This window comes from Homarus americanus, unplaced genomic scaffold, assembly GCF_018991925.1.
Source record: "Homarus americanus isolate GMGI-L3 unplaced genomic scaffold, GMGI_Hamer_2.0 scaffold36734, whole genome shotgun sequence".
Classification (NCBI taxonomy): domain Eukaryota; kingdom Metazoa; phylum Arthropoda; class Malacostraca; order Decapoda; family Nephropidae; genus Homarus; species Homarus americanus.
Genome location: NW_024733126.1, coordinates 8,973,271 through 9,000,252, shown reverse-complemented (window position 1 = coordinate 9,000,252; position 26,982 = coordinate 8,973,271). Strand labels below are relative to the sequence as shown.

The 26,982-nt window shown below is 39.1% G+C and overlaps 1 protein-coding gene across 1 annotated transcript in view; it reads left to right on the top strand.

Annotated features, from left to right (window-relative positions):
• The first annotated feature begins 4,189 nt into the window (after window positions 1-4,189).
• LOC121869327 (WD repeat-containing protein 76-like) overlaps window positions 4,190-26,982 on the top strand; it is a 107,927-nt gene continuing 85,134 nt past the window's right edge. The window contains exons 1-2 of the mRNA XM_042370618.1: window positions 4,190-4,563; window positions 6,862-7,058. Coding sequence (XP_042226552.1) covers window positions 4,192-4,563; window positions 6,862-7,058 — 569 coding nt within the window. The 5' untranslated portion in view covers window positions 4,190-4,191. The remainder of the gene's footprint in view (window positions 4,564-6,861; window positions 7,059-26,982) is intronic.

Genomic DNA, 26,982 nt, shown 5'->3' with positions numbered 1-26,982 from the left:
CCACTGTACTTTATATCTCCATTTGCCGGAATCCCTCAAACACGGAAAACTCCAGTAGCGAGAATTGAAATTTGCTTGGAAAATCGTTCCTAAAGCCAGAATTATCCAAAAAATTCTGGTTTTAGGAAAAAAAATTCCGAGGTTGAAAATTGAGAGAATTTTCTGAAAATGTCTGGAATAAAAATGAAAGCTAAATTATTTTTTTTTGGGGGACTTGACCTGACCTGACTCTATGTCAAGTGAAGGTAGGGTGGGGGAATAGTACTGGGTAGTCTCATATTACTGACCTAATGGAATGTGGGTCTCATGACCTAAAGATGTCTTGAATAAACACGAAAGCTAAAGTATTTTAATGGAGATTGTGAGAAAGCAGAAAGATGTGGGTGATTAGAGAGATGGAGTGGAAAGGACTGGTAACATGCACCAGTGTTGCCGAGCGATAGGCTCCTCAACGGCTGATCTTTTAATTTTCCTCCATGCAGTCACACAACAAGACCCTCAGTGGATGCTTGTTGTCTTAATTCCCGTGTGTGTGTGTGTGTGTGTGTGTGTGTTTTGAGCTTGCCAAGCACATTGTAGGATTTGAAGAAGTTGATGAAGAGTTTGTTCAGGAGTCAGGTGGTGAGGTGACATGCCAAGACACTTACACAACACACACATCAACAGCACTACTAAACCATTGTCTTATAACATTTTACTTTTATAATTTATATTTTAAAATTAATTGATACATGATGGCTCGACAGGACTACTTTTGTACTTAGACGACTGATCAATGAATAAACCAGGGCATATGGAGACTCATTATACACTAGTGATGTAACAAAACTTTGAAACTGCAACCACATAAATTATCACAACCTGTACTCAAATGTACTGAGTTAATTACTAAAATTATTATGTATGGTGCAAAGAAGGGATGTTTATACTCAAATTGGTCACTATCTTACAAGAATTCCAGCAATGCAGATTATACTCTCCTAAGTCAAGTCTTGTATAATCCTTGAGTAACTGTTAATCTTCTCCTGGCTGTTGAACCTCACCTCCCAGCCAGCAGTGGGGGAGCAGAGGGTACCGTAATGATTTATGGGATGAATTTTGTTTTAGGCTTAAAGTTTTCTCTTATAAAATGTCACAGACTTGACTCAAGAGAATATAACTTGCATTAATTTTACTTACTTTTTACTTTTACATTTATCCTCTTCACCACTGATCAGTTCATTAGCAGCTTGGGCGATCGGTCACGTCTCTGTTACGCACCGTTGGCAAGTACTGGGCACGCACCGGCTCCTGAATGTACCTGAACCAGCTCCCGTGTTGGTTAAGTCTGGTCTTGAAAGAACTTACACTCGGTGTCGTCACAACACTTTCTGGTAGATTGTTCCAAGAGTTCACAACCATTACTCCGAAAAAGTTTGCCCTCACAGTTTCTGGGCTTGCGGCTTCTTCAACCTTGAGCTGTGACCCCTTGTGGTGCGAGCATCCGCCAGCTCCAAGTAAGGACACTCGACTGAGTAGTGCCCTTTGAGATGCTTGTACACCTCAATTGGGTCACCCCTTACCTGTCTGTAGTATAGGCTAGGTAATTTTTGGCGCTCTAATCTCTCAGGGTAGCTGAGGTGCCGAAGTGCAGGCACCAGTCTGGTGGCCCTCCTTTGGACATTTTCAACCAACTGACAGTCCCTAGCATATCTCGGGGACCAGATGGGGTGACGGTACTCCAGATGGGGAAGCACTTCACTCTTGAAGATCGTTACGAGGGTCGGGCCGTCTAGATGTCTGAACGACTTTCTTATAAGACCCAATAATTTATTTGCCTGATTTACCTTCTTCTCGCAATGGCCCGAGAACTTCAGCTCATTGTTAACATACACACCCAGGTCCTTTTCACATTCAGTCTCAAATTGTGCAGTTTCTTCGTCCCATTGGGACATGTGATATACCTCCTTACTGTTGGTATGCCCCAGGTGCGTCATCTTACACTTCCTGACATTGAATCTCAGCAGTCATTTCTTCAACCATTCTTGAAGCTTGCAGAGATCCTTTTGCAGCTCTTCACAGTCTGCTCGGTTCTTAATTTCCCAAAATAACTTGGTATCATCAGCAAACATTTGTATGGAGGAGTGTACAGCCATATTTTAAAATGTTACGTAATGTAATGTTGAAGGGATACAACTTTGCTCATTTATACTTATACTTATCACAACCTCCCTAAAATACTTTAGGTTTTCTGTTTATTTAAGACATCTTCAGGTCATGAGACACACTAATCCCCCAGCCAACAAAGGGTGACCTGACATTCCATCAGAAGGTCAGTAATGAGACCACTAATCCCCCACCCTACCTCCACCCGACATTGAGTCGGTCAGGTACACAAGATCCACTAATCCCCCACAGCTCCATGGGAGTGGAAAATACCAGTCTGCTGTAACACAACTTCAGTCATGCCCACATCATATAGATTTTTAATTTTTAAATATATTTATTTAACCAAACATTTTGATAAACTATTCTGGATTGTTAAAGTAAAGAAATGGAGTTTCTAACTTAATTAGAATGCATTTACGGACTCCGGTGGTTTAGACGCAAGGAAAACTTCCCCAGCACCCAGAAACATTCTGGGGAAGTGGGCTAGTGTCTGTGTGTGCAAGAGGTCTAGTTTAGACACTCAGAAAATTTTCCCAGTAACCGGAAAATATTCCGGGGATAAAGAATTTTTCCGGGTGTGAGAAAGTTGTCTGGTTAGCCGTAAATCTCTCATCCCCTGAAGTGCTCTGTACCATTGTTCCGGCTAACGGGGATATCACTGCAATACAGGTAAAAGAATTAATTGTTCTAAGGCCAAACACATGAAGGAAATATACATATTTGTACACAAGTAAAAATGCCCCCCCCCCTCCTCCTCCTCTGCAAATGTTATTTGCGAATTTGGGGGGGGGGCTGTACTACCTACACCTTAAACCAGGCATCCCTCTTAACTCAGCTCTCATCATTTCTGGGAAGTTAAATTTTTTTTTTTTTTTTTTCATTTATTATCATGTTACATCATGAATGACTCACTGTATGTGATTAAAACTGTCTTAATTTGGGCTGCAAAAAATTTCCTTAGGAATAGGAAAAATGGTTTTGCATTGTGGAATTTTGAGAGGGGGAAATATTTTCAAGAACGGAACCTTCCGTTACACGGGGGATGCCTGGATACACCCTGTATGTAGTTTTGTATTTATATTTTGAAACAGAAACCATAATGCTTTATGCAGAACTGTACAATAATTATTGATATATAATTGACACTAGTATTGGCCAGATGTATGTGTAAACAAAGGTCGGGTCAGCACGATAAATTTTCCTTTTTAAATTAGGTTTCAATTAACCTTGTTTTATATAGATTACAGCACAGCACAGTACAGCACAGCACAGTTCAGCACAGTGCAGTACAGCACAGTTCAGTACAGTGCAGTACAGTACAGCACAACACTGTATATTACAGCACAGTACAGCACAACACAGCACAGTACAGCACAATACAGTACAGCACAGCACAATAAAGCACAGTACATCACAGTAAAGTACAGCACAGCACAGTGCAATACAGTACAGCACAGTACAGTGCAGCACAATACAGCATAGTACAGCATAGTACCCCACAGTACAGCACAGCACAGTGCAACACAGTACAGGACAGCACAATACAGGACAGCACAGTACAGCACATCACAGTATAGTACAGCACAGTACAGTACTGCACAGTACAGTACAACACAGTACAGCACAAAACAGTACAGCACAGTACATTAAAGCACAGCACAACACAGTACAGCACAGTACTGCACAACACAGTACAGCACAGCACAACACAGTACAGCACAACACAGTACAGCACAAGCACAGTACAGCACAACACAGTACAGTACAGCACAGCACAACACTACAGCACAACACAGCACAGCACAACACAGCACAACACAGCACAGTACAGCACAGTACAGCACAACACAACACAGTACAGCACAGCACAACACAGTACAGCACAGACAGCACAGCACAGTACAGCACATTACCATTAGTATCATTGTGGTGTGTCATAAACCTTCCTTGCTATGTCATATAACTAACTATGTTGTGTTCGTGCACAATGCTCTGGTGCTTCTACACAATGTTCTCAACTTAATTTTTTCATTTCAGATGATGATGCTCTCTAGTGATGAAGACGAACCGGTGGATAAAAAAATGAAGAACTCAGTGGAGGCAAGTGGAAAGTCTCTTAAGATGGAGAAGAAAACAGTGGCCAGTAATGGTGGTAGGAAGAATACTGGAAGGAGTGACACAAACAATTGGAGTGGCGCCAGAAACACTCGGAGTGGCGCCAGAAACACTCGGAGTGGCGTCAGAAACACTCGGAGTGGCGCCAGAAACACTCGGAGTGGTGTTAGAAATACTCGGAGTGGGCGTGGCAGGAACATTCGTAGTGGTGCTGCAACACAACCAGAAATAAAAACTGAATCAGCCTCAAGTAAAGAGCAGAATGATGTAACTTCTGGCCACATTTTCACAAAAGAAGAAGTAAGACGTTACTGTAATGGTTTAGAAATAATTTGTCTTTCTCTTAATTGTATTTAAGAGAGCTAGGATTATTGTGCACTCAACACACAGTAAGATGACAATAGATGTTACAAAAGATATTTATAAAGTCTGTTGTACAGTATACAGTTGTACCCCACTTAACGCGGTCAATTGAACCCAGAGGGTCCCGCGTTAAGTGAAATCCGTGTTAAGTGAACAACAGAACATATGGGATTAATTCCAATAGAAACCGGCCCGACAACCAAACTCCACTTTTTGAAGGCACATACCTATGTTGTAGTAAAAATAACATCTTAATTTTATGATGGTACATGCACACAATTAATACTTAAGAGAAATAGAGAAATACAGTCGCCAAGTTAATGTCCATTCAAATAATGGACTCGACTCCCTCCCCCTCTCACACTACACTGCTTGGGGGAAAACCACTAAATTTTAATAACTAATACCTCAAACTAAAGTTAGGAGAATACAATTGACATTGCTGGATTCCTTGTAAGACCAGGAATATTTTGAATATAAATGTCATATATTTTGCACAAAAGATAACATAGTTACCTAGAGAAAAATTTTTATCTAAAACTTGTATGTTTAATGCAAAATATATGATGTTTATATTCAAAATGATCACCAAATTATAAGAATTCCAGCAATGTAAATTATATTCTGACCGGGTAATTTGTATGAATTTTATGAGCTAAAACAAATATCTTCAGTTAATAAAAAAAAAAATAATCTTCACGACACTATCTGTCAATCAAAGTACCCCACCTTGCCTCCCCCCCTCTTCCAACCGCGCGTCAGTCCCAACCCTCCCCCCACCAATCCTCCCTTCCAGGGTTTTTAACATTTAGTATTAAATAATACCTCAGATTAAAGTTAGGATAATATAATTGACATTGCTGGATTCCTTGTAAGACCAGGAATATTTTGAATATAAATGTCATATATTTTGCACAAAAGATAACATAGTTAATTTGAGAAAAATTTTTATCTAAAATTTGTATGTCTAATGCAAAATATATGATGTTTATATTCAAAATGATCATCAAATTATAAGAATTCCAGCAATGTAAATTATATTCAGACCGGGTAATTTGTATGAATTTTATGAGCTAAAACAAATATCTTCAGTTAATAAAAAAAAAAATAATTCTTCACTGGGTAACAGATGGTCGGTCGGTCCCTCCCTCCCCCCCACCCCCCACCAACCGTCCCAAGGAGATGTGTGGGATAACCACTAAATTTTAATAAATAATACCTCAAACTAAAGTTAGGATAATATAATTGACATTGCTGGATTCCTTGTAAGACCAGGAATATTTTGAATATAAATGTCATATATTTTGCACAAAAGGTTATGTTTAATGTATGTCAATGCAAAATATATGATGTTTATATTCAAAATGATCACCAAATTATAAGAATTCCAGCAATGTAAATTATATTCTGGCCGGGTAATTTGTATGAATTTTATGAGCTAAAACAGGCAGTCAGGCAGGGTGGCGGGTGGGGCAAATCTAAAAATAGCGTCTTGAGCCGGACACTCACCGCGTATATGTGGAAAAAATCCGTGTTAAGTGAAAGTTCAGCTCTGGCGAGGCACCGCGTATATGATAAAACACGTTAAGTGAAACCGCGTTAGGCGGGGTAATACTGTATAATGTACAATACATGTAGATTTTTACAGTTCCCTCAACCTTACTGGGGGTCCTTTTTTTGGTTACTCCTTCCTTTCATTCTATTGTATTGCTGACCTATGGTGTAATGGTCAACACATTGACCTCGCAAACAAGTGGTCCCAGGTTTCATCCCCAGGCAGGGTGAACTATGGGCAAGTTTCTTTGTCATTTGCCTCTTGTCTTCCAAGCAAAACTTTTGGCCCAGCTTCAAAATACACTTTGACAAAATTATCAATAACAATGAAGAGATCTTACACAGGTTACTGGCCTCCTTCCCTCAACATGGCCACCTCTCATGGGTGGCCATTCAGTAAGTAAGGTTAGGTAAGTAATATGTGGACCATAATGATTAACCATTGCAGTTGGTGAGCTGCCCAGTCTTCTTGGATTATTCCTTGACACCATCATACAGTTCGTTATCTTAGGATTTGGTCGTGTCGTTGGCTTTAACACTTTAAACAAATTCACACTGGGGTGGTCCTAGGCCCGGCCAGCCGTGTATATGAGGGACAGGCATTATTAGCAACTGTTCTGACACTACAGAGTGCTTGTTTTGTTTACTGTAATATTAAAGTAGTTTCCCTTTTTTTTCTAGAGTGATTCAGAGCCTGAGTACACGGGTCTCTCTGAGTATGAGCTCAAGATTCGGCGAAACATCGAGGAAAGACAGAAGTTTTTGGAGTCCTTAGAGATATTCAAGTTGAAAGAGGAAATTAATGCACTGAAGCCCCAGCCAGTCAAGAAGCCATCTTATAGAGGAATAGCTAAAAAGGGGAAGACTCATGCTGAGCCGTACGTCTCTCTCTCTTTCTCTCTCTCTTTGTTTTTTAATTATTTTTTGGGTGTTTTAATTTTCTCTTAATAGTGTCATACCAGAAAGGTCGTTTATCATGGTTTTATACAAACTTAAAAAATTTAGATTGTATTTATGTGGGTTTAGATGAGTTATTTGTGTACAGTTTTTCAAATACTGCTACAAAATGTCTCCTAAAATGTATATACACCGCTGTACTGGATCTCCTGGAGGTGCGGGAATCTGTTACACCAGCAACTTTGTCCTCACTCAGACGTCAACAGGTGAGGATAAGGTTACTCTTTTAATGCATTCCCCATGAATATTTGTAAAGCTGTGTGTATACATTTTTCTGGGACACAATAAGACAGAACCTCAATACACCTGAATTTGCTTCTTTTTTTTTTTTTTTTTTACTCTGGTGCTTTGAACCGCCCCTTTATTCACCAAAAATATTTTTTTAAAAGTCCAGAAATTCTGCCATCAGCCCAGACGGTTTGTGATCGTCTGTGCTTTTGAACGTCCGTGTGGGTGTCACTCTGAGTCCTGCCTTCATCACTGTGCTCCACCTCGCTACCTACACTTTTTTACATGAACTTTTTATGTTGAGTATGTAGTATCTTTAATGGGGATACTTGAGGTTTTAAGAGATGGGTAAAATTAAAAAAAATATGAAGAGAACATCACTTGCTCACTGAATAGTGTACAGTGGTCTAATGAGATATGCTGTAGACCCAACAAGTACTGTATGAGAGCTAAGACACTGTGTATGTAAACAGCTGGGGGGACCGGGCATTGTTGTATTCATCAGGTTTATTTATTGATTCCGTATTATATTCAGCCTCTTAAGGTGTGAGTAATATAACATCTTCATTAATAGAGGAAAAATACAATACACTGGTCCCTCGGTTAACGAACGGTTCGATTAACGAAATTTTGATTAACGAATTACCTCCCATAAGGATCTTCAATTCGGTTAACGAACAAAACTTTGATTAATGAAATCCTTACGACAAACACGTTTTGTTATGAGCATCAACTGATGGGCTAGTCTGCCAATTCAGTAATCTGTTCTATGTTTGCATTCGTTTCCAGTGGGGTAAATATCAAGAAAGTTGTGCTCTTTAATATTTTTGCATTTTTACATTCAAATTATTGGTCATTTGGAAATTTAGTTAACATATTGATAATATATATAGCGCAGTGCAGTGTTGATTTAAATAAAATAATCTTGAATTAAACTTAGTGAACTTAAAATTTTATTGGTGAAATGACGGCATTAAGCATGGGTCCCCTGAAAGGTGATTTCTCCTCCATCCCCACTTCCTTCTCTTTTCCCTTCTCCTCCACCCCACTTCTAATTCCCATCATTATCATCAACCAGGAACCTTCTACATACACACCTCAAAGTAAGTGTACTTTACTGCATTTTGTTTAGACTTTGTATGTACTTTTCGGTGAGCTGGAACCAATTACCCAATATCCCATTGAAACAATGGATTCAGTTAACGAACGACCTTCTGGAACGAATTGTGTTCGTTAACCGAGGGACCACTGTATATAATTTGTAATATGACTTGAAAATAAAAGGATAAGCTGTATTGGAAGGTGTTCACTCAGGAGTGAGAGGTTTTAGCATCTTTACAACAGGGTCACTATAACACACTGTACTATAGTATTTGATGTGGAGTTACTGTACCTTCCTAACAATGTTAGTTATTATCTTTGAGCGATACATGATGGCTCAATTTAACTACTTGTACACTTATTAATGAATAAACTAAGCAGTATGCAGATACACCAGTGGCATATTCTTAAAGAATGCAAGGCGTGCATAGTAGAAAGCAAAATATATTTTTAAATACAGTAATACCCCGATTTACGCAGTTTCGCTTTACGCGATTCTACATGTACGGGGTACCTCGCCAGAACCGGAATTTCATTTTACGCGGTGCATCTACTCATATACGCGGGTGAAGTATAATTTCTTTATTTAGCCCATAAAATTCATACAAATTACCCGGCCAGAATATAATTTACATTGCTGGAATTCTTACAATATCATGATCATTTTGAATATAAACATCATGGATTTTGCATTAGACATACAAATTTTAGATCTAATGTAATAATTTGGTTTACACAAAGCAAATATTTTATCTTTTGTGCAAAATATATGAAGTTTACATTCAAAATATTTCCTGACCTGCAAGGAATCCAGAAATGTCAATTATATTATCCTAACTTTAGTCTGAGGTATTATTTATCACTAAAAATGTAAATATACTGTTTTCTCCCAAACATTTCTCTGGTAGGGAGGGAAGGTGGGGGGTAGGGAAGGAGGGAGGGACCCAGCGATCGTGTGAAGAGGGGGGGAGCGGGAGGTGGGGTATTTTGATTTACAGATAGTGTCTGGGTGACGAATATTTTTTTTATTTAGTGAAGATATTTGTTTTAGCTCATAAACTTCATACAAATTACCCGGCCAGAATATAATTTACATTGCTGAAATTCTTACAATATGATGATCATTTTGAATATAAACATCATGGATTTTGCATTAGACATAAAAATTTTAGATCTAATGTAATAATTTGGTTTACACAAAGCAAATATTTTGCCTTTTGTGTAAAATATATGAAGTTTACATTCAAAATATTCCTTGACCTGCAAGGAATCCAGAAATGTCAATTATATTATCCTAACTTTAGTCTGAGGTATTATTTATTACTATACCTTAAAATGTAGTGTTTTCACCCAAACATTTCTCAGAGAGGGAGGAGCCAGCGAGCTTGGGAAGAGAGAAGGGGGGGGGGGAGTTGATTATTATTTGAATGGACATTAACCTGGCGACTGTATTTCTCTTAAATATTAATTGTGTGAGCATACCATCATAAAATTAAGATGTTAGTTTTACTACAACATAAGTATTGTGTCGGAAAAAGTGGAGTTTGGGGGTCAGTCCAGTCTCTATTGGAATTAATCCCATATGTTCTGTTGTTCACTTTACGCGGTTTTCACTTTCCGCGGTACCCTGTGGGTTCAACTGAGTTCGTAAATCAGGGTACTACTGTAGTCTCTTCAGTAATACAGATTTAATTTTAGAATCTTCACTGTTTTCACTCAAGAAAGTTAAGGAGACTCAGCGTCGCTTAGTGCATGCAGAAGGATAAGCCGCATGCCTTCAATGGACATTTAGCTGTAACTATCCTATCAATAACATGCGAAAATGAACTTTATTGTGTTGAAGCAGAAGGAATTTCAGCTATTTTTAGTAAAATTTGATACTGTATTTTTCCCTTAATAAGCATGAAGTCTTATGTTATACGGTGATATACTTTATTTTTCCCTTAATAAGCATGAAGTCTTATGTTATACGGTGATATACTTTAATTTTCCCTTAATAAGCATGAAGTCTTATGTTATACGGTGATATTATATTACCTAAGAGCTGTTGTTCCATAAAAGTGGCTATTTAATAAGGTTTCTGTAACTAATGGGTACAAATGCATGCACTTCAAAAACTGCATTCACTGGTCCACATTATAATTTTTAATATTTCTAAATAACCCAACAGTCAATTTTCATTTACAGTATTATCACTTGGGAAAGTTATTAAGTTTTCTGTTTTACTTGAAATAATAATCGGATCATATAAATAAAAATATTTACTTATTATTTAAATGTTCATCAATAAGATCATTGGCAACTTTACAGAGGGCCAGCATTGTGCATGATGCCTAGTCATTTTTTTAACTACTTTATTTCTAAATTACTGTAGATCAACACTGAAAGATTAATATTAATTTACCCTAAGTATTTTTACACCAATTATTTAATGAATTGTAATGTATACTTTGTCATGTCACTAATATAATTTAAGGAATTAGGTGTTTATATAAGCTAGACAACCCTTATTTAGAGAGAGGCCAGATCCTACTTGATATTTGATTTGGTAACTGATATATGTGGGTGTTCTGCATGACTCATCAGTGCAGCCACGGTACACCACCGAGATACATAATACACTAGAGTATTATTTATTAACTGATGGTAAATACACTACAGTACAGTAATATGAACCTAAGTGCTGTAGATAGTTGTTATGGTAAACATGATAGATGGAGAGTGCTGGTGATGGAGTTAGGGTGATCAGCTGTTCGGGCTTTGTCAATAAATGGATGAGAATTTAATATGACGCAATGACTTATCTGGGTTGGGTGTGAGATTCTATTACCTGGAAAATGTATAATTTTATGATAATTTTTATCAACCTGGCACCAAATGAACCTAAATAATGTGAGAATTATGATGAAATTACATAAAGATGTGTTAAAGGGATTGTAGTGGATACTCTCCCCTACAACTGCTGATTGGTCACTTACCGTCCGCTTCCCAACACCTGACTGCTCTGTATAAAGAAAATGCCATTGTGAGTTTCCCTCCTCACCTTCATCCTTAGTGCGAGACCTCCTACATGTACGTACGTATGTGAGCCTAACAAAGAGAAAATAGATAAACACAAGGAGAAATTAGCCTACTGGCCACATACACTACGCCACAAGATCTTGGAGAAGGGAGCCACCCACCTGTGCTACCTCCTGTTCCCAGATCAGTCTTGTCTGCCACACACAATATGCCCCCACCCTCTTATTTTTATATTCATAGTACTGTACAGTTTTCTCTTTATTCATAAGGCACATTCTATGTGTTTTTTACGGGAATTAGCCCACATTTAGCCCACCCGGGCACAGGTAAATGACCCACAATGGGGCCTAAGGGGCAAAAAAATAGGAATAGAAAGAAATTAAAAATAGAAAAGAAAAAGGTTATATTAATCTACACCACGAAGATGCTAGAAAACCAGCTTTTTAAAGTGAGACAGATTGTACAAGTATGGAAACACAGAAGACGGCAGAGCATTCCACAGTTTGGCTGTGTGAGGAAAGGAGGTACTATAACGGGTTATTCTAGTGTAGTGGTTCTTAAACTTTTTGGCCTTCCCCCCTCTGTATAAGTCCTAGCACCCCCTGCCACAACCCTTGGTTATTATAGAGTGGGAGGGATGAGCTTTTGTGTACAAGACGCGTTCAGTGCCTGACCAGACTTTTCTTTCACTGTTTGCGACCCCATTGAAATCTTCTGCCCCCCCGTTTAAGAACCACTGTTCTAGTGTGACTGACATCCACAGAGAAATTGGGCATCGAGAGCAAGACGAGTGTTATGAGCCCATGGCCTTGCCGGTGGTACACATCATGCCAAATCCACCGAACATTGCCCGTTAAAGTACCTGTAAAAGAGAGGGAGTGAAGCAACATTGTGGCGAAGAGAAAGGGAAGAAAGATTGTCAACTAAAGCAGGAGAGTTAATAAGACTAAATGCCTTTGATTCCACCCTATGTAACAGTTGGACAGAAGAAGAGCCACCCCAGATATGAGAGCAGTACTCCAAGTTAGGATGAATGATTCCCTAATATACATGAAGGAACTGCTCAGATGGAAGTAGCTACGGCATCTGTACAGCATTCCCAACTTTCGGGAGGTAGCTTTAGCAATGTTGAGGATGTGTGGCTTCCATGACATATTAGAGGAAATGGTGAGGCCAAGCATATCTATTTTAGAATTTGGCAGAATGATAGCGTCCTGAAATGTGATTGGTGGGAGATCATCTAATTTGGAAAGTGTAGTTGGTAAATACTGAGTTTTATTACTATTGAATTTAACCAAGTTTCTACCTCCCCATTCAGAGATGCTGCACAGATCCACATTGATAGATGTAATGATATCAGCTGTAGAAACAGATCTAATTTGAGAGTTAGGGGGAAGGGGAAAATGTGAAGAAGAGTGAAGAGTAGAATCATCAGCGTAGGAATGGATAGAATTAATTGTAGTGTGAAGTAAATCATTGATAAAAAGAAGGAAGAGAGTAAGTGAAAGAACAGAACCCTGTGGGACACCACTATTGGTAGAGAAAGAGCAAGAGATCGATCCTCGACAACAACTGCCATGGATCGGTTCTCAAGGAAGCTAGAGATTAGAGAACAAAATGGGGGAGAGAAACCATAAGAGGGAAGTTTAGAAAGCAAAGACTTGTGCCATACCCTGTCAAATACTTTGGAGATGTCGAGGGCCACGACGAAAGCTTCCCCATAATCCCTAAGAGAAGATGACTTAAGATGGGTGCAGTAGGAGAGCAGATCACCAGTAGATCTCCCCTGGCGAAAGCCATACTGGTGATCCGACAAAAGAAAATGGCTTTCAAGGTGACAGAGAAAATGGTATTCTAGATAGTTTTGAAAATCTTCGGGATGGGCTGAACCGAGGCATGCTTCTAAGAAGAAGGAAAAGTTTGGGTTTTGAGACAGAGGCAAAAGAGGCGAGCAAGCACAGGGGCCAGAGCTTCAGCACACACTCTCAGAACACGAGCGGGTATTACCTCCAGTCCATGTCGCCTTACTCACATCCAACCTGTATCTTTTTATATAATAGGTAGGTCTACTGTAGGTGTGGATGTTATATATATATACAGTGGTCCCACGGTTAACGAGCACAATTCGTTCCAGCAGGTTGCTCGTTAACCGAAAAACTCGTTAACCGAAACCATTGTTTCAATGGGTTTTTGGGTAATTGGTTCCAGCTCATCGAAAATTGCCTAAATTCAACAAAGAAGGTAGAAAAGTACACTTACTTTGAGGTGTGTATGTAGAAGGCTCCTGGATGATGATGGGAATTAGAATGGGGGTGGAGGAGAAGGGAGAAGAGAAGGCATTGGGGTGGAAGAGAAGTCACCCCATGGCACCATTTCACCCATAAAATTTTAGTTCTCTTGGTGTAATTCAAGATTATTTTCTTTAAATCAACACTGCACTGCATTATATATTGTCAATATGTAAAATAAATTTCAAAATGACCAATAATTTGCTTGGAAACACAAAAAAAAGCATTTAGTTGAAGAGAGTCTCAAGCAAGATGTTACCTCCACTGAAAACAGAGAGAGACTAACGCCTGTCTGGTGTGTTAACAGGCTGGATGGCATGCTAGAAACTAATTTCTTTACCTTCAATTATGTTCAATAATTGTTAAAATGACTAAAAAAGTTAATATTAAACTTTTAAAATGATTGAATAGTATAAACTTCTTGATATTTACTAAAATAGTAAGGAATTTAAGCCCTAAAACCGATTGCTGTATTGGCGGACTAATACTACAGCTGGTGGACCGCCAAATGCAAGCGAAAACATGTTGAAGTCGGCTCGTAAAAACTCGTTAATCAAGGGATTGCTCGTTAACCGAAGTTAAGAATCTTTTGGAAGGTAAATCGTTAACCGAGGCGCTCGTTAACCGAGGGACCACTGTACAGTTTTACCCCGCTTAACGCGCTTTCACTTAACGCGTTTTCGCATATACGCGGTGCCTTGCCAAAGCTGAACTTTCACTTAACGCGGGTTTTTTCCACATATACGCGGTGAGTGTCCGGCTCGGATGCTATTTTTAGATTTTGACCACGCGCCACCCACCCGCCCGCCTGCCTGCCTGCCTCTCCCTCCTCCTCCCTCCGCTTGGGTAAGCGGCGCGGTAAGGTTGCGCAGTGTGTGTCTTTGTTGCGTTATCACTGACGTCATATGACGTCTCGGACTGTGATTGGCCATGCAGCCCTACCCCCCTCTGCTGCTAGCTGTAATTGGCTTAAAGTATTATGACGTGACTACCCCGGGGAGGGAGGGAGGGAGGAGAGACGACGCTTGACCTAGCCGCGGCAGTTTCATCCCTCAAGGCCACGCCGGGTTAACGCGCATCCATTGTTCCGTAAAATGGCTTCCGCCGGACCACCACCCCCAGAGAGAAACCTTTCCTTACCTGGACCCAGCGGCACTAAACCAAAGAAGACACGACGTTCATTAAGCTACGAGCTGAAGTACCAAATTGTTCAAGATTTGGAGAAAGGAAGACGCCAAGTTGATCTCGCGCGCCAGCATGGCGTCAACGAATCTACGATTCGTACAATAAAGAAGGATGCAGCCAAGATAAAGGAGCACATGAAGATCACAAAGTCTGCAGGTGCTTCATCTATCAGGTATTGCCAGAACAGGGTGCTGGCAAAAGTGGAAACTTTGCTGGTGAGTTATTTGGTGCGTCAGGCGCGACGCAACATGGCGGTGGACACGCGCTCAGTGCAGGAGTACGCACGTGAGCTATACGCAGCAGTGACACGTAAACTGGGAATTGCAGAGCCCAAACCCTTCAATGCTTCCCATGGTTGGCTGCATAGGTTTAAGAGGAGGAACAAGGTCACCAACATCAGCATTGTTGGTGAGGAAGCGAGTGCTGACCGTGCGGCGGCTAGAGATTTTCCTCCGTTTTTACGTGAGATTATGGAGGAAGGACAGTACAGTGACGACCAGGTGTTTAACATGGACGAATCTGGTCTTTTCTGGAAAAAGTTACCTTCCAAGACCTTCGTTGTCCAGTCTGCGAGCAAGGTAAGGGGCCGGAAGATGCAGAAGGAACGCATCACCGTCCTGTTTACCACCAATGCCTCCGGTACCTGTAAACCAAAGTTATCGGTGATTCACAAAGCCCGCAAGCCGCACGCCTACAAGAATATGGACATGAACAAGCTTAATGTCCACTGGCTAACCGCACGTAAGGCGTGGATGTCCTCTTCTCTGTCCCTCTTCTGGTTTGACAACTGTTTTGTTCCTGACGTGCAGAAATTCTGCGAGCAACAGAATGTTCCTTTCAATATTTTGTTGCTCCTTGACAACGCACCTGGACACTCGCCCCTACTTATGGATCGTCACCCCAACGTAAAAGTGGTCTTCCTTCCTCCCAACACTACGTCATTAATCCAGCCCATGGACCAGGAGTTAATCTGCAATGTTAAAGCTGCATACTCGGCAAAGAAATTCAAGCTCCTGAACGACTCTACCAACACCAAGGATGAGTTGCGTAAGCTGGGTGACACCGACAGCGAGAGTAAAAGCGACGAGGACAAGGAACAAGAGGCGGCGACTCAAGAACTTCTCGTCAAACAATTTTGGAAGAAGTTTAACGTCAAACAAGCTGTAGACTTCTTGGTGGAGGCATGGGATCTGCTGACTATTGCTACGATTCGTCACGCATGGAGACATGTGTTGCATGGCATACCAGGTGAGAGGAGGAGTGAACCTGTGACTGGTCAGGTTCAGACTGTTGCAGTAGCAGTGGACCTTGCCAGAGAAGCTGCGCTCAGTATTACAGCTGAAGGCTTCTCCGAGACCACCAACGAAGACATCATGGAGGTGATCAGAGATCCTGAAGTGACTGCCGACGAGATGTTGGAAGAAGAACCCGCCAGTGAAGAGGAGGAAGAAGGTGCGTCATTCTCCGAAGAACCTAGTTTAAGTCATAGTGATATTAAGTGTCTCATAGAGTTAACAGAAAAAATTAAGTCCATCGTTTCCCGCGACACTGACGATGAACGCCATGACGTCTTCCATACCCGACTGGTGCAGGCTATGGAGCCGTACATCACGGTGTATCATGACAACATCAAAGCCAGCCGTCAGCAAAGCATAACCGAGTTCTTCGCCCGCAACCCACCACAGCCAGCCCAAGCCAGTGATAGTGATAGTGAAGTTGATTTTGAGGGATTTGTCAGGGAAGCCATAACAACTGTAAGTGACAGTGATATTGATTCACCTAGTAATGGTGATTCACCTAGTAATGGTGATTCACCTGAGGGGCAGTAATCTGCCCTCTGCCTCGGAACCAGCCTCCATCCCCGTATGCCGACCCATCTCTTCTACTACCGTGAGTGTTCCTCAAAAATTTTCGTTTTTTAACCTATTCTTTATTTTTCCTATGTTAACCTTTATCTTTCCTAACCTAACCTCTTCTATATTACTTGTTTTTCATGCCACCATAAAGTTAAGATAGAATTTTTACTACAACATAGTTATTTGTCGTCAAAAAGTGGAGTTTGGGGGTCGGGCTGGGTTCTATTGGAATTAATCCCATATGTTCTGTTATTCACTTAACGCGGTTTTCACTTAACGCGGGACCCACTGGGTTCAATTGACCGCGTTAAGTGGGGTACAACTGTATATATATATATATACCGTATATCTCGGCCTATAAGGCGTCGGGGTGCATAACACAGCCCCCCCAAATTTCCATTTAAAAAGTAGCTTTTGAGCTCTATTCGCTGTATAAGACCAGTACCCCAAATGTGACACTTACCCACTGACTCAGTAGTCCTTTACCAACCATCCTTGGTTTTTTAAAATAAGGCCAATTCACTTCAAGTAATGTCATCAAATGTTACCCGCTGGTGTAGTGTAAACACTAGTGACGTCACTGAAGCGTCTGCTATTTACCGGTAACTGGAACTAATGTCTGTGTCGAGTAAAATTTTTCCATTTACTTGAAATGGATTTACCGATTTATTTGTTTATTTATTTATTTATAATACAGTATTACCCCGCCTAACGCGGTTTCACTTAACGCGTTTTTTCATATACGCGGTGCCTCGCCAGAGCTGAACTTTCACTTAACACGGATTTTTTCCACATATACGCGGTGAGTGTCCGGCTCGAGACGCTATTTGTAGATTTGCGCCACCCTGCCTGACTGCCTGTTTTAGCTCATAAAATTCATACAAATTACCCGGCCAGAATATAATTTACATTGCTGGAATTCTTATAATTTGGTGATCATTTTGAATATAAACATCATATATTTTGCATTAGGCATACAAATTTTAGATAAAATGTTTTCTCTAGTAAATATGTTATCTTTTGTGCAAAATATATGACATTTATATTCAAAATATTCCTGGTCTTAAAAGGAATCCAGCAATGTCAATTATATTATCCTAACTTTAGTTTGAGGTATTATTTATTAAAATTTAGTGGTTTTCCCACACATCTCCTTGGGACGGTTGGTGGGGGGAGGGAGGGACCGACCGACCATCTGTTACCCCGTGAAGAATATTTTTTTTTTTTATTAACTGAAGATATTTGTTTTAGCTCATAAAATTCATACAAATTACCCGGTCAGAATATAATTTACATTGCTGGAATTCTTATAATTTGATGATCATTTTGAATATAAACATCATATATTTTGCATTAGACATACAAATTTTAGATAAAATGTTTTCTCTAGTAAATATGTTATCTTTTGTGCAAAATATATGACATTTATATTCAAAATATTCCTGGTCTTACAAGGAATCCAGCAATGTCAATTATATTATCCTAACTTTAATCTGAGGTATTATTTAATACAAAATGTTAAAATTTATTTTTTTCACCCACTCTTCTCTTGAAGGGAGGATTGGTGGGGGGTGGGGGGGAGGGTTGGGACTGACCGCGCGGTTGGAAGAGGGGGGAGGCAAGGTGGGGTACTTTGATTGACAGATAGTGTCCTGAAGAATATTTTTTTTTTTATTAACTGAAGATATTTGTTTTAGCTCATAAAATTCATACAAATTACCCGGCCAGAATATAATTTACATTGCTGGAATTCTTATAATTTGGTGATCATTTTGAATATAAACATCATATATTTTGCATTAGACATACAAATTTTAGATAAAATGTTTTCTCTAGTAAATATGTTATCTTTTGTGCAAAATATATGACATTTATATTCAAAATATTCCTGGTCTTACAAGGAATCCAGCAATGTCAATTGTATAATCCTAACTTTAGTTTGAGGTATTATTTATTAAAATTTAGTGGTTTTCCCCCAAAAATTTCTCAGAGAGGGAACAGCCAGCAGTGTAGTGTGAGAAGAGGGGGAGGGAGTTGAGTCCATTATTTGAATGGACACTAACTTGGCGACTGTATTTCTCTATTTCTCTTAAGTATTAATTGTGTGCATGTACCATCATAAAATTTAGATGTTATTTTTACTACAACATAGTTATGTGTCTTCAAAAAGTGGAGTTTGGGGGTCGGGCTGGTGTCTATTGGAATTAATCCCATATGTTCTGTTGTTCACTTAACGCGGATTTCACTTAACGCGGGACCCTCTGGGTTCTATTGACCTCGTTAAATGGGGTACAACTGTATACTGTAACATATTAAACACACTGCAAGTATTTTCTTTAATTTATACACTTGCTTCGCACGAGACGATCGGTGGTGGGAGTGTTCCCTCGTCTCGGTGGTGGGACTGTGTTCCCACTGTTTATACAACAGCTACCACCGTATTCTAATTGTGGTGTTTCATTAGGATTTGAGTGAAAAAGATTACGGTACGTACTTACTACATACATTTATTACGCAAACATATATATATATATATATATATATATATATATATATATATATATATATATATATATATATATATATATATATATATATATATATATATATATATATATATATATAACCGGTCAGAATAATCCCACTCTAGTTATTGTTTTTTTTTAGTTATAGTGGATGGTAATGCAGTGGAAGCACCCCTCAGAGAAAATCCCGAACCAGCACAAACACAATTAAATAAAAATATTCTCCGTGACCATGGAAAGCTAGCACACTACAGACACAATCAATAATGGTACACAAGCACTAGAGTACTTTTTAGCGTGGCTTAAAACACTATAATGAGGAACAAAAGTTGTACACCAGAACGAGGAACTCGTCTGAAACAGTTCCTTCGTTATCTTACATCACTTAGTGGCACATAAAACATTAGAAAAACATCACGTGCACCAATGAACATGCCATAAGGGCATCCGACAAAATAATAGCAAGCACTGAGAAATAGAAATCCCGGTTTTAGTTATACTACACAAGAATATGGTTCACTCATAGCCTGACTGGGATGACCCACAAAATACTATAATGCTTACTGTCCTAGAACCCGAAGGGTGTAACTACTAACCTGCCAAGGGGCAGGCCTTTACAAGAAATCGAGAAAATCACTCATGACCCATTAGGCAGGCGGGTGCGCCACTGTTTTTTCATTACTCTCTCTAGATTTCAGGAGTCATGAATGTTTTTCTCCACCAATACCTGTAACATGCTTCACACATATGCTTAGAGCACACCCACTAGACTCCTGGTCTCAGTGTGTGACTTTTCCTTCACTCCTGCTGCACTCAGTTTCCTCTCGGTACATCCATAGACAGCAGGTGAACCCTGTCCAGCTGAGGGAGAGGTTCTATTTTCCCATTAGTACGAAATTTTACTAACTGACTGAAGATATGTGGTGTATGAACCAAGGTGGGGAGATTTGGTGACCCAGCACGATCATCAGCCAAGGGCATGCGCAGATCCCACGTACAGTAGTTAGTTGTCAGGGGCACGCGTTCACTTCGGGCATCCCAGCTAAAACCCCGGTAACCAGTGACCAACCAGACCGCTAAATCCGCTTCGACTGCTCAAACCGCGTGGGTTCTCAAAACCTTGCAACAATGATGGAGACGTGCATGCAAAGGGCGAGACCACGTGATCATTTTCCTTGCCAGTTGTGCAGAGAGACGTCATGTCTGTCCCACCGTCCGCGCCTTACTGAGGCTTGGGCTGCGGCGGAATGCCCCAAGGCAAGCCTGCCTACTGACGTCATCTTTAGCAAACTAAATAGCTTCTTTGGACACACGTAACATATTTAGACTGAAAAACGATCTACAATAACTTTAAATTTAATAATAGTCCCTTAACTTCATGAATCGCGTCCATATTAATTCAATAAAGTACATTTAGTATTCTATAGGCCTAGTTCAAAATGCTCCAACTGCACTTGGGTGGCGTTCCTTACACTTATTTCATGCCACGAGGCTTGTTTGGTCTCGGCTTGACTTAATGATGGGTTCAAACGTCTCTAAATGTCACACCAAAATTTCTGAATATTACATATATATACAGTAGAAGTCCAAAAATCCGGACTGCTTGGGGATTGGGTCGGTCCGGATTTTCGGATTTTCCGGATTCTCAGGCAGTACTTTTAAAATTCAAATTTAAGGAGGAATAAAGAAGAGATGAACAGGTACATTTTGATAGTTTATTCATTAGCAATTATAGCATGCTTCATTTATCAAAACGAGCAGTTTTAATGAAAAATCTGTGAATTCTAGAATTTTATTCTTTGCCTTTTTGATATCATAAATTGTAGACTTTCCAATGTCGTATGTTTCCATTAGAACAGTATTGCTCACACCACGTACTAGTTTCTTAATTATTTCAAGTTTGTCACTCAACTTCAACGTGTTCTTCTTTCTCTTCACACAACGAAGTTTATCTACTTTAGGAGCCATTATTATGGGCTTGTACAGTACTCTGTAAATGGAAAGAGTAGAACTCAAAATATTGTTATATTACAATACAATGGTATTCTATTCATACTGTGCTTGATATAATGCATTCACGGAAATGTAATATTTTGCTAAAATGACGTACGTATTACAGCGGAAAGTGGGATCAAATCGTGACGAAAACAATGACTTTCGCTTTCTTTCGTTCAAAAGATGTTACCGTAATCACTTTTCGAATGGTTTAGTTAAAAAACTGTTGTATTACAATAATATTCCCTCCTAATTGACTTGAATAAATATTACGATACCATATTTCTGAATATTTTCATTAAAATCCATCAAAATCATTTTCCTTGTCATCGTCTGCAGCACCAAACAGCTTCTCCCAGTCCTCTTCTTGAACAGGGCTAGAGGGTACGTGTTTTTCGAATCGTTTTCAGTTAAAAAATTATTACATCACACGTATATTTTACCTAAACTGCGCCTGAATGAATATATTCTCGGAAATAAATAGTAGTTTTGCTGAAACGTGATGTATTTCAATGTAAAATAGGATAAAATACATGTCGAAAACAAAAGACTTTACCTAAGCTTCCGATGTTCTTGAGATGTTACTCGTTTTTTTAATAGTTTTCGGTTAAAATTCTGTTATATTACAATGATATTCTATTCATACTGTGCTTGATATAATACATTCACGGAAATGTAATATTTTTGCTGAAATTACGTACGTATTAAAGTGGAAAGTGGGATAAAATCGTGACGAAAACAATGACTTTGGCTTTCTTTCGTTCAAAAGATGTTACCGTAATCGCTTTTCGAATGGTTTAGTTAAAAAACTGTTGTATTACAATAATATTCCCTCCTAATTGACTTGAATAAAAACTTGAATGGAAATATACAATATTTTTGTTGAAACTACCCGCGTGTCAGTGTAAAGTGTTGTAATGATAAATGGTAAACAATTTGCCTTCGGCACTCGTGTTTCAGTTTATAGGACGTAGAGCGTTTTTACTGAAGGTTTTGTTGTTCGCTTACCCTCAAAAACGTGGGTCGAACTATAAACGAGGAATATCATAAATTAACGATTTCTTGGTCAAAAAATCAGGGTTGACAGATAAACGAGGGGGGTTTATAGATGAGTATATACGGTATGTTGTCACAGTTTGATTGCTCGTTTTAAAGTGGAGACCACGTGGTCGCTTGTTGTCGCTGTGCAGCTGTGGCGCTCACGCATGCGCACATACACACAAAAGCCCGCTAAAAAAAAAAAATAATAATAATTAGTTTTCCAAAAGTCCGGATTCTCGGGTGGTCCGGATTTTTGGCATCCGGATTTTTGGACTTTTACTGTACAAATTTTAGATAAAATGTTTACTCTGAGTAAATATGTTCTCTTTTGTGCAAAATATATGACATTTATATTCAAAATATTCCTGGTCTTACAAGGAATCCAGCAATGTCAATTATATTATCCTAACTTTAATCTGAGGTATTATTTAATACAAAATGTTAAAATTTTGTTTTTTCACCCAACATCTCTTGAAGGGAGGATTGGTGGGGGTGAGGGGTGGGGGGGAGGGTTGGGACTGACCGCGTGGTTGGAAGAGGGGGGGAGGCAAGGTGGGGTACTTTGATTGACAGATAGTGTCGTGAAGAATATTTTTTTTTTTTATTAACTGAAGATATTTGTTTTAGCTCATAAAATTCATACAAATTACCAGGCCAGAATTTAATTTACATTGCTGGAATTCTTACAATTTGGTGATCATTTTGAATATAAACATCATATATTTTGCATTAGACATACAAATTTTAGATAAAATGTTTACTCTAAGTAAATATGTTCTCTTTTGTGCAAAATATATGACATTTATATTCAAAATATTCCTGGTCTTACAAGGAATCCAGCAATGTCAATTGTATTATCATAACTTTAGTTTGAGGTATTATTTATTAAAATTTAGTGGTTTTCCCCCAAAAATTTCTCAGAGAGGGAAGAGCCAGCAGTGTAGTGTGAGAAGAGGGGGAGGGAGTTGAGTCCATTATTTGAATGGACATTAACTTGGCGACTGTATTTCTCTATTTCTCTTAGGTATTAATTGTGTGCATGTACCATCATAAAATTAAGATGTTATTTTTACTACAACAGTTATGTGTCGTCAAAAAGTGGAGTTTGGGGGGTCGGGCTGGTTTCTATTGGAATTAATCCCATATGTTCTGTTGTTCACTTAACGCGGTTTTCACTTAACACGGTACCCTCTGGGTTTTATTGACAGCGTTAAGTGGGGTACAACTGTATATATATATATATATATATATATATATATATATATATATATATATATATATATATATATATATATATATATATATATATATATATATATATATATATATATATATATATATATATATATATATATATATATATATATATATATATATATATATATATATATATATATATATGATATATATATATATATTAGACACTTCAGACACAAAGACGGGCTATAAATAGCCTTGTTTATCTCCCTCCATCTCACCCTGACCCAGAGGGAAGGGGTCGTGGTAAATAACATTTATTTGCTTATTTTCCATTTACTTGAAATAGATTTACCGAATTATTTGTTTATTTATTTAAAAGTCATTTACTGAATATTCTATGTAAAAAATAAATTTTAAATTAATTATTTATAGGAGATAAGTATTATGATTAGTAAATATATGGTATTACAGCTAGACCCCGACTTACGACTACGTGGACTTACGTCCATTGGTACTTACGACCTGCTTTGACCGTACGTCCATACGGGACATACGACTGCGACCGTCGTGACCAAAAATTTTTTCAAATGACTCGCGCATTTTCTATACCGAAACGTTTCCGTCCCGGGCGAGAGGGAGGGGTGTCTTGGGTCGCCTCGTGGGTACACTCACTCAGTGGAGCGCTTTGTTTGTGTTTGGCTATCGTATCCTATACTGATCGCGCTGTGAACTTTTGTTATTATCGTACTTAATTGACTTTATAATGACTGGAAAGCGTAAAAGTGAGAGTGCTGGTGGTGCTCCAAGGAAAAGGAGACAGGCAATTAGTTTTGAGATGAAACTGAAGATAATAACACAGTATGAGAATGGAAAAACAGTAGCAACAATCTCACGCGACCTAGGTTTCTCACACTCGACTATATCCACTATTCTGAAGGACAAGGAACGTATTCGTGAAGTAGTGAAAGGAACAACACCTATAAAGGGAACTATAATATCAAAGAAAAGACAAGGTCCTATCCACGATATGGAAAAATTATTGGTGATATGGATAGAAGACCAGATACAGAAGCGTGTACCCTTAAGTGTTCTAACCATACAGGCTAAAGCAAGAAGCCTGTTCCAAAGCCTGAAGGAGCAGGCAGGAGATGAATGTGATCAAACCTTTACAGGAAGTCAAGGGTGGTTTGATAGATTTAAAAAACGCTACAGTCTACACAGTGTTAAGGTGAGTGGAGAGGCAGCTAGTGCCGATGTTGGTGCTGCCGAAGCTTTTAAGGAGGAGTTAGATGATGTGATTGTGGAAGGGAATTATTTGCCTGAGCAAATATTCAATGTGGATGAGACTGGATTATTGTGGAAGCGCATGCCTGAGCGGACATACATCCACAAAGAGGCGAAAACAATGCCCGGATTCAAGGCATTTAAGGACAGAATTACCCTTCTGTTGGGGGGGGGAATGTTGCTGGTTTCAAGCTAAAGCCCTTCATGATCTATCATTCAGAGAACCCCAGGGCTTTTAAACATGTCAGCAAGCACACACTGCCAGTGTTTTATCGCAGTAATAAGAGAGCCTGGATGACCCTAGTACTGTTTGAGGATTGGTTCATGACTTGTTTCATTCCACGAGCCAAGGAGTATTGTCTGCAACAAAGGATTCCATTCAAGATTTTACTGATTTTGGATAATGCTCCGGGACACCCACCACACCTGGACGACATGCACCCTGATGTTAAGGTAGTGTACATTCCACCTAACACTACCTCTATCATCCAACCCATGGATCAAGGTGCTATTGCTGCCTTTAAAGCGTATTATTTACGCACGACCTTCGTTCAGGCTGTTGCTGCTACTGAAGGTGAGAAAACGCTCAGACAGTTTTGGAAGGAGTACAACATTTTGTCATGTATAAAGAACATTAGTGCAGCATGGGATCAGGTTACAAAACATTGCATGAATGGAATATGGAAGAAAATCCTGAAAAGATATGTGCACAGTTTCAAAGGATTTAATGAAAATGAAGTTATTTTGGATATTAGTAACAAGATAGTGGAGTTAGGTAAACAGCTGGAGTTAGAAATTGATACTGAAGATGTTGGACAGTTGGTTGAAAGTGTAGCAGAAGAGCTCAGTAACGAGGATCTTATTGAACTAGATGCACAGAAAGTTGCAGAGGAAGAAGAGAGACAAAATGTAGAAGAAGAACCTGCACCCCCCAAAAAGTTTTCAGTGAAACAAATGGCAGAGGCATTTGCTACAATTAATAAAGGAATGCAAATGTTTGATGGCATGGATCAAAATTATGCGCGTTATGCCAAAGTTGACAGAATAATCCAAGATGCACTTGCTTGCTACAGAAAAATTTATAATGAAAAGAAAAAGCAAACTGTGCAGTCTAAACTGGACTTCTATTTCAAGAAGTCCCCCAGTGCTGTCTCCTCACACCCCACCAGTGCTGCCTCTTCACTCCCTCAAGATGATCCAATACCTTCAACCAGGAAGTTTCCACAGTCCATAAACCTGTCTGAGGAAAGCGACATTGATGACCCACCCAGCCCTGTCTCCTCCTCTGCTTCTTCCAGTTAATGTAGTCTCCATGTATAATTAGAAAATTATGGGGGCCCCGTGTGCATTCAGGTGACTACATTAAAGGTAAGTGCTCAGTCACACTATCCATTCCTCATTATTTTTTAGTATTTAGTGTACTGTATTTCATTGCAGATTTTAATTTAAAAAAAAAATTGAATTTTTTTTGGAAAATTTATTTATTTTATTTATTTTTATCTATGTCGACTTACGTACCATACGACTTAATACCTGATTTGGGTCCCCAACTCGTAAGTCGGGTCTAGCTGTACTCGGCCATGGCCACTTCAGACAAAGACGATAAAAATAGCCCATCTCCCCTCTTCTTACAGCTGCCAATGGGAGCGTCTTGGTAATTATTGATGTTTATTTTCATTGTTTGTCTAATTTATCATGTATCAAAGTAATATTACTAAAAATTGTGTGTAGGTAGTAGGCAGCTACCAAACAGGTAGATACTACGCCTGGAAGATATTGGAAGCATAATGTGTTGTCTAATGGTAGACCCTGCTGCCATATGGCATCACGAAAATTATGACCAAGTCCCAGGTTCAGCGCTGACCTGACTTTCTGCCTCATTTACACACAATTGCAGTTTCAATTGTTCCTCTAACTTTGACAACACAACATACATACAGTATATTATTTCTCACTTTTGATCTTTTTTTACTTTTTGTATTTATTTATGGTTAGTTACTTAAAATAAGGGCAATTCACTTCAAGTAATGGCATCAAATGTTACCAGCTGTTGTAGTGTAAACACTAGTGAGCGCCATATGCCGCCTGTATTTAACTGTCGGTAGTTTCAAATTAATGCAG